Source organism: Triticum urartu, chromosome 5A (genome assembly GCF_056163025.1).
Source record: "Triticum urartu cultivar PI428250 chromosome 5A, HENAU_Tu73, whole genome shotgun sequence".
Lineage (NCBI taxonomy): Eukaryota > Viridiplantae > Streptophyta > Magnoliopsida > Poales > Poaceae > Triticum > Triticum urartu.
Window position 1 is genome coordinate 43,764,359 of NC_141877.1, and position 8,385 is coordinate 43,772,743.

At 41.0% G+C, this 8,385-nt stretch overlaps 1 protein-coding gene across 1 annotated transcript; it reads left to right on the forward strand.

The window, feature by feature from the left end:
- The first annotated feature begins 2,492 nt into the window (after positions 1-2,492).
- LOC125507736 (Metallo-hydrolase/oxidoreductase superfamily protein) lies at positions 2,493-8,164 on the forward strand. The gene is made up of 10 exons (XM_048672226.2): positions 2,493-2,820; positions 4,369-4,504; positions 4,671-4,798; positions 5,041-5,188; positions 5,264-5,369; positions 5,865-5,923; positions 6,953-6,988; positions 7,092-7,201; positions 7,416-7,483; positions 7,691-8,164. The coding sequence occupies exons 1-9, from the start codon at positions 2,594-2,596 to the stop codon at positions 7,471-7,473; spliced, it is 1,008 nt and encodes a 335-aa protein (XP_048528183.1). The 5' UTR covers positions 2,493-2,593; the 3' UTR covers positions 7,474-7,483; positions 7,691-8,164.
- The last annotated feature ends 221 nt before the right edge of the window (positions 8,165-8,385 follow it).

Below are 8,385 nucleotides of genomic sequence, written 5' to 3' on the forward strand. Positions count from 1 at the left end.
ACACTTTTATGACAGCACAGGTATGACTATCTTGATTCTGTCATAAAATCGTCATGAATGTACATGCATGACAAAAAAGGCGACCTACTGTGACAAACACGTATCATCACGAAAGTGTATTTTTTTTGTAGTGTCAACACCCTTAGAGCCGATGAAAAAACCCAAGAAAATAAGCTTATCAACACCAAAAGTGCATTTTCCCATGTTCACATAAAGTCGCTCATTTCTAAGAATTTGCAATACTTTTCTAAGATGGGTGATATGATCTTCAAGAGATTGACTAAAGACAAGTATATCTAAAAGTATATCACAACACAAATGCCAATGAGTTTCCGAAGAACATAGTGCATGACCCTCATAAAAGTGCAGGCGCTTGAGATAATCCCATAGGCATGACCAATCATTCATATAGACCAATTTTTGTTTGAACGCCGTTTTCCATTCATCACCTTCTTGCATGCGAATTTGATAGTAGCCACTTTTAAGGTCAATTTTTAGAAAATGGTGGCTCCACTAAGTTCACCTAGCATGTCACCTAGGCGTGGACTTAGGGTGACGATAACGAACGGTGATAGCATTAATGGGATGTCAGTCAAAACACGTGCGATAACTACCATCTTTCTTGGGCACAAGTATGACCGGAACGGCACATGGACTTAAACTCTCGCACACATACCTGTTTTCCATGAGGTGTTGCACTAGCCATTGAATCTCTTTGGTCTCGTCGGGGTTGACGCGATAAGGTGCCTTGTTCGGGAGGGGTGCACCGGGAATGAGGTCGATGTGGTGTTCAATTCCGCGCAAAGGAGGTAGGCCCAGAGGTAGCTTGTTGGGGAACACATGCGCGAATTCCTGCAATAGATGAGACAAAACCAAAGGAAGATGTTCTGAAGTATTAGTCCGCACCACATCATCTTTCACGCAAATACAAAGTGAAGAACACTCGATGGGTGCTACTTGTGAGGTACATTGAGATTTTCCCCAAAGAGGAAAGGTGAAGTAATATAGTAGCTGGTAAGTATTTTCCTCATTGAGAACCAAGGTTTATCGAACCAAAAGGAGAACCACGTAAATCCTAATGAACAGCACCTGCACACACAAGAGCAAATACTTGCACCCAACGTGGACAAGAGAGTTGATAATCCCCTTGAACTTGTTACTTGCAAGGATCAAATCTGGTAGTGATAGATAGTAAATTGTAAAACAAAAGAAAATTAAATAAATTGCAGCAAGGTATTTTTGGTTTTAGTAATATGATAAAGATAGGCCCGGCGTCATAGTTTTCACTAGATGCTTCTCTCTCAAATAAATAACATACAATGGGTAGACAAATTACACATTACACATTCACAAAAAATGTGCCGCCTCTCCTTGTCATAACTCATGGGAGAGATGAGGCCACGAGAGGAACAGAAGGCGCCGACGTCACTACTCGCTATGGAAAGTAGGGTACTGGACATCGAGGATGGGGCTTTGGGGAAGTTTGGCTAGGTGATTGGGTGAGATGGTGTGATGAGTTGATTTGGACCGAGTTTAACGAGTTAAATGAACGCTCGTTGAATTTGTTATGTAAGCCATCTCATATTAAATCTCAGCTCTTACTCGTTAGCCATCGAAGCTACTTGTTTAACTCGTGAATTTCAAGTTTTAATTCTAGCTCTACCCTATCCTAACCATTAATGATGAAGATTTTCTTCCTTGGATCTATACCACTTTTCATTTGGACCGTGTGACCGACAACTCCATCTCATAATTCACTAGTGCTTGAGGTTGGGTTCAACTGTGTATTCTAAGAAAAGGAGTCATCACGTGCTACCAGGGACGGAGCCAGGAACCATTGAAGGGGGGGAGGGCAAACACTAATTTGAAGGGTGTATATGCATTTTTTTAAGGAAATTTGAGGGGTATATTAGCAAAATTTTCAACCATGGTGTGGCCCCCTCGCGCTTGGATCTGTCGTTGTGTGCTATAAAAAATGCCAAAAAAAGGGGCCGCAATATCTACAAACGTTCGCCGGAAGAATTTCCTAACGAATGCTCAAATTGACATGCAATTTGAGGAGAAGTCGCTATGATTAAAAGTAAAAAATTGCCGTGTATCTAAAAAAAGCAAGCGATCTTTTTTCTTTTTGCTATCCACGTGATCTGAATCCAATGCTTGTGGGGGCGTTTTCTAGAACCTCCTAACAAGAGAACACTCCTCAGTCATCGTTTTCCAAAAATAGTGTTGGAGATGCTTAGTTAGATACCAAAAGTTGGCTCGCCAACATTTCAACATGCGAGTGTTTAAAATTTGCCAGAATTTTTCTAACATTTTAAGAGGCTGACATAATAATGTGGTAACTAAATTGTTGGCTTTGCCCGAAACAATGGCAAAGCTAAAATTTGATGTCAACCCAAACCCACCCCCCACCCCAACCCCCAACCCCCCCCCCCCCCCCCCCCCCTCCCCCACCCCACAAAATCTTTTCTATCGGCGTTAAACCATCACTTTACAGGTGCTTTTGTGCAAAATCGTCGCACCTCGTTCCCTTTCGTCCATACACCTTTCGTCTCGCCGCCGGTCGGGGTCCCGCTCCGGCTAAGCCAGACTAATGGCCACCGCCGCCGTCCCCAACGGCCACCCCTCCGCCGCCGGCGACGATAGTCCTCCGCCCCCACCGCAGTCCTCGTCCTCGTCCTCGTCCTCGCTGGTATTTCTGGGCACGGGCTGCTCCAGCGCCGTCCCCAACGCGCGGTGCCTGATTCAGCCCTCCGACCCGCCCTGCGCCGTCTGCTCCCAGTCCCTCTCCGTGCCCCCGGAGCTAAACCCCAACTACAGGTATCGTCTCCCTCCCCCTCCCCTTTCCCCCTCCCCACCTCTGCACGTCGTCGGTATCGGGGTGCTCTGTTGCCGTGCGGCGACGTGGGGTTATCAGTGGTTTCTCGCCGATGGCGCGGATCCTAAGGCGGGCTTTAGGTTGGGTCGTTTCTGTGAATCGCGTACATGGTCAATCAATCATGCATTTCCCCGGGCGAGTAGGGTGGTTGTTGCCTGGATCTGGAACGTCTGCTAGTTTGGCGCCATCAGTAGGAAGCTGTTGTTCCGTGCTTCAGATTCAGAACCGGACACCTCTGCTCTGCGTGATGTTGTTCCCTATAAGGCTATAAGCGGTGCATTCTCGTGGTATGTAGTGTCAATTTTGAGGCATAGGAGCATTTTAGCAGTAACTGTTATCATGTGATTGAGGAAAAATGTTGGGATGTGCTGAACACTATACTACATGGTAATGCTCTGAACTGTTTTCAGTTTGAATGGGACTGAGACTGAAGTATTGCCCTGTTGTGTTCCAATAACACTTGAGCTAGCCGAGGGGAAATATATGTTGGATTTATGAACAAGTGGATTCAGGTTTGAGACTTTGCATGCCAACATGGAGTTATTTACCTGGTATTGTGTGTTTCATTCAAAGCTAGTAGTGAGTATAGCCTTTTCTTTCATACAGGCACAGGGAATACATGAAATTTGGTTGCACGGTACTAGATCAATGCTGTATTTAATGCTGGGAAATTAGTAACTTATAAAAAATCAACTTACATGGTAACATCATCTATTGATGAGATAAAAAAAAAGATATGTTTAGCACCTAGAATGAGGGACACAAGTTCTACATGCTGCTTCGCGATGTCATGGAAATAGGATCAGTGATTGGTCTGTTTGGTTTGATGATATCTTGAAGAACTTTGTACTGCATATTGAAGGCTACCTATCTCATGCAACAACCTTTAGTTTAAAATGTTTTTTGGGAGATGAGCCACTTTGATAGGATTATAAGCTAGCATGCTACATGCTCAATTGCTCATATATGCAATTTGATGTTCTTGTTCAAAACCTTCTCTGTGACTAGATATATTGTCCTGGTTGATCTAGGCAGGATGCTACCAAAGTTATTTCTGTATATTTGGAGCCAAGTCGATTTCAACTTCTTTCTTTCGCCTTTCGAGATGAATGTAGCTGCTTTAATATATAATTGCTTGGCACACTTCTTTCCAAATATTTCCAAGTATTAATGCACCCGTGATAGTTTGTACTCCCTCCTTCCATCTATATAGGGCCTAATGCGTTTTTCGAGGCCAACTTTGACTAAATGTTAGAGCAATAATATATGACATGCAAGTTACACAAAGCATACCATCAAATTCGTATGTGATAGGAGATTCCAATGATATAATTTTCACATTGTACATCTTATGTATTATTAATCTTATCAATAGTCAAATGTTGTCTTAAAAAACGCATTAGGCCCTATATAGATGGAATGAGGGAGTAGCTATAATCATGCTTATGTATGCATTTTCTGGGACTACATTGTCACTTGGTTTTGTGCAGGTGTAATACTTCTCTTCTGATTGATTATTGCCAAGATGAAGGTGCACACAAGTATATTATAATTGATGTTGGGAAGACATTCCGAGAACAAGTTCTGCGGTGGTTTGTTTGCCACAAAATCCCCTGTGTTGATTCTGTGAGTTCTTGATTGTGTTCTTGTTTCATTTAGCTTATCTGATATGGTTTATTGGATGACCAAAGTGCCAACAGTTAGATATCTGCAATAGTAAACAAAAAACTGCCATGGTTGTGTATGCATTGACATTTGACACCTTTAATTTATTATAATTTATTTATTACAGATTATTCTGACTCATGAGCACGCAGATGCGATCTTGGGACTTGATGATATTCGGGTTGTACAGCCATTTAGTCCTACAAATGATATTGATCCAACCCCTATTTATCTCTCCCAATATGCCATGGACAGGTACTTAGTTCTTGCTGACATTTTAGACTTTCATGTTAGTCTATTGTAAGAGAGCCTTATCAGTGGTACATGTCATGTACTCTTTTAGTTCTGACATGCCATAATATACTACTTTATGATTTATGCTACATTAACTATTTAGCTCTGTGTACTCTTTATACCATTTACCTTGATTTGTACTATCTAGTAGGGTCTTAAGTGAGAATTTGTACTATCAAACTCACATGCTTAGTTTGAAACAGCATTTCCCAAAAGTTTCCATACTTGGTCAAAAAGAAACTAAAGGAAGGGGAGGAGGTCAGGCGGGTTGCTCAACTTGACTGGAGAATAATTGAGAGTGATCTTCAGAAACCGTTTACTGCCTCAGGCCTACAGTTTGTTCCCTTGCCGGTAAGAAGTGCATTTTTCTATCAACTTTGTGTTTTCTTGCTTCGTCCCTGTCTCTTAGTTTTGTATATCTCTCAGGTGATCCATGGAGAGGACTACATTTGTCTGGGTTTCCTTTTCGGAAGAAAATCTAAAGTTGCTTATATATCCGATGTTTCACGGTTTCCTCCTAGCACAGAAGATGGTAAACCTTCTTCCCCTCCTAATGCTACTCGATCAACTGTATTTTATAATTAGCTCTGTGTTTCACAGCGCATGTGCTGATTGTTTGCATTTTAGAACAAATTTTTATCACAACATGAAAACATATCACACTATTCACTTAATATATATTTTTGAAATGAAATCCACTACAACGAACCTTTTTAGAGTGATCAATAAATTCTCTCTGTGTGGTGTTCGCCATAACACACAAGTACCCTGCAGCAGAAATTATAGTGCAATCTTGATTTATGGACCTGTATACTTGAGCATAGAGTTTTTGAATTAAATATTTATCCATAAGCTTGGCATGAATGAATTGTGAGCTCTTTCTATGCTATTCTGTCCTTCCTCTGTTAGGGAGGCATTATTTTCTTTGATGAAAGCTGTTATCTGGTAGATCCATTTGTGCCCTCTCTTGCTTGTTTTCACTATCTAGAAACCTTCATTAAGGTGTTCATGTACACATGCTTTTCAGCAATTTCAATGTCTGGAGGGGGGCAGCTAGATTTGCTCATCTTGGACTGCCTATACAGGGTTAGTTTCTTGAGTTCCTCAGTTATATACACGTATTTTTTCCTTTGGGTTGCTTATATAATTTGGTTCTGGGCAAGTGATATGTTCTATCTTATTTCTCATTCTTGACTGCTGAGTTTGTTAACCAATTCCTTCAATTTAACTGGCTTTGCTCGTTACACATTTGACCTTTCTTTTCTGTAAAACAAGGGAACTTTTATTAAATCCCATCTTACTAGGGAGGCTGACTAATAACGCAAGTATATCAATGCCCATGTACCACCAGCCCAAAAATACCAGTAGCCAAAAGTTTGCTGGCCCAAAAACAGCAAGGACAAATACATATCAGAATATTGAGGGGACCATACATGATAACATATACTCCGTCCGTCTCATAATATAAGAGCGTTTTTTACATTAGTGTAGTGTCAAAAACGCTCTTGTATCATGGGACGGAGGGAGTATATACTATATATCAAGGATCTAACACCGTAAACTACCATGCCTTTTTCCTGATGCTTGAATTAACAAATATACGCAGGAAATCTCGGTTCTCTGACTGTATTGGGTGAGACCTATTTCTTCATGGGCTACATAACTGTGTTTGAGATGTTGCAAAGATGTAGTCAAATTGTTCGAAGTAGGGCGCTGAATGTGCAACATGCTGATACTGTTTGTATATTAAAAATCACAAATATGTTCTAATGCCCATAGGGGTGTGCACCCTTGTTTACAGAAAGAGTTTATATTCTAAATGTTTCCAAAAGCACGTACTCAAAAGATGCAAATGCCAAGACTTGCACATACTGTGATGCTGCTTTTTATATGATAAGTAAAAATATACGGCTGATTCTCCATGTGATTCGTAATCTTCAGTCACTGTTGGAAGCAATCCTTCTCTGTTTGATTAATTGACAGCAATTTGATAAAACCAGAGGTTGCTTGAGAGCATGTAATATTACATTACTTAGCCATGTTTGGTTGTTTCATTCTGATGAGTGACATATATACTTGTGTTGGGCTCTGACATTCTTCTCTATGTGTGAACAGACTGGTTCTCATAACGTGCATCTTTGTTGGGATCAGGTTAGTTTCCTCTTGCACAACTCAAGGAATTTGAACGTTCTCCTCCTATTTTTTCTTGTCAAATTTCTTGCTCTCCCTTTTTGGCTAATATTGTACCATGCAGACACTGGATGCTATTAAGAGGATATTCCCCAAGAAGGCATTGCTCATTGGGTTGACTCATGAGATGGACCATCACAAGGACAACCAGACACTGGAAGAATGGTCCAGAAGGTAGGCCTTCTCGCAGGATTGTTTCAGCTATTACATCCACAAGCTCATACGGTCATGCCCCAAATAAGGCGGCATGAACCACACAACTGTACTTGCACACTTTCGTGAATGTTACAAGCGATGCTGTCTTAAAATAGTCACTACTCATTTCACTCTGCTGTAACTGTAAGTTCCTAAAGTGCATGCATGCTCATGGACTGTACTCTGCATGCAGAGAGGGGATTGATGTGCAGTTAGCTCGCGATGGCTTGCGTGTCTACATTGATCTGTAAACGTGTTGAGGTACAATTCTACATGTTTACTCAACACTTTCTTGAGATGTTTATTGACACTTCGAGGAATACAAGTCTATAGGGATCAAACATATTGCCTGTTCATTATTACCCACTTGTGGGACTCGCTTCTTTTGTGCTTAATGTACCTGCACAATCATGTTACTGCTTTTTGCTCCACTTCACCCTCATGATTTTCCTTGACATTTTAATTCAGGACCATCGTCGAAGCAGCGGCCTGTACCACCCAGTTTGCAGTTGCTGTTACAATCCAGCCCCTATCGAGAAGAAAATGGAGGAGACATCAAATTTTCGTGCATTCAAAATGATTGAATCATTTACAAACCGGATTCAAAATGAATAACAAGCAAGAAATACCTCGCAGATTCTGTTTCGATTTTATTTGGGTAGTCCCACGTTTGAATGTTCTCATTATCTAGAGGCTTCCTACACCGGACGCATCTTGGTGCAGACGGTACAACGAACACTCGACTCATCAAAGTTTAGAACGCAGGAAAATAGAAAACCATAGAATGTATCTTGGTTTCTTGTAGGAACCAAGACCATAGGTGGACTTGTGAGACACAAAGAAAGGAAAAAAAAAAACATGAGGCAAGACCTCATGTTTGGTTCCCTCTGAAATTCAATTAATCTAAGGAAGAAGACGACCAATATGGGTTTTGATGTGGTATGTTTTTTCTGGTAGTTTTGTCTCCTGCTATATTTTTATTGTACTCCCCCCCCCCCCCCCCCCCCCCCCCCAAAAAAAAAAAAGAAATACTATAAGAGTGTTATCTAAACGCTCTTATATTTCTTTACGGAGAGAGTACTTACTACTGTACCATTTTACTTGTTAATTGCGTATCAGATATAAGGTGACTTTTTGGTGTCTTTTCTCAAAAAGAAAAAAAA

Excerpts from the sequence above, each read along its gene's own strand:
- LOC125507736 (XM_048672226.2), top strand. The coding sequence starts at position 2,594 with ATGGCCACCGCCGCCGTCCCCAACGGCCACCCCTCCGCCGCCGGCGAC. Across the intron at positions 5,370-5,864 it reads TCCTCCTAGCACAGAAGATG|CAATTTCAATGTCTGGAGGG; the intron begins GTAAACCTTCTT and ends CATGCTTTTCAG. Across the intron at positions 6,989-7,091 it reads TGCATCTTTGTTGGGATCAG|ACACTGGATGCTATTAAGAG; the intron begins GTTAGTTTCCTC and ends TGTACCATGCAG.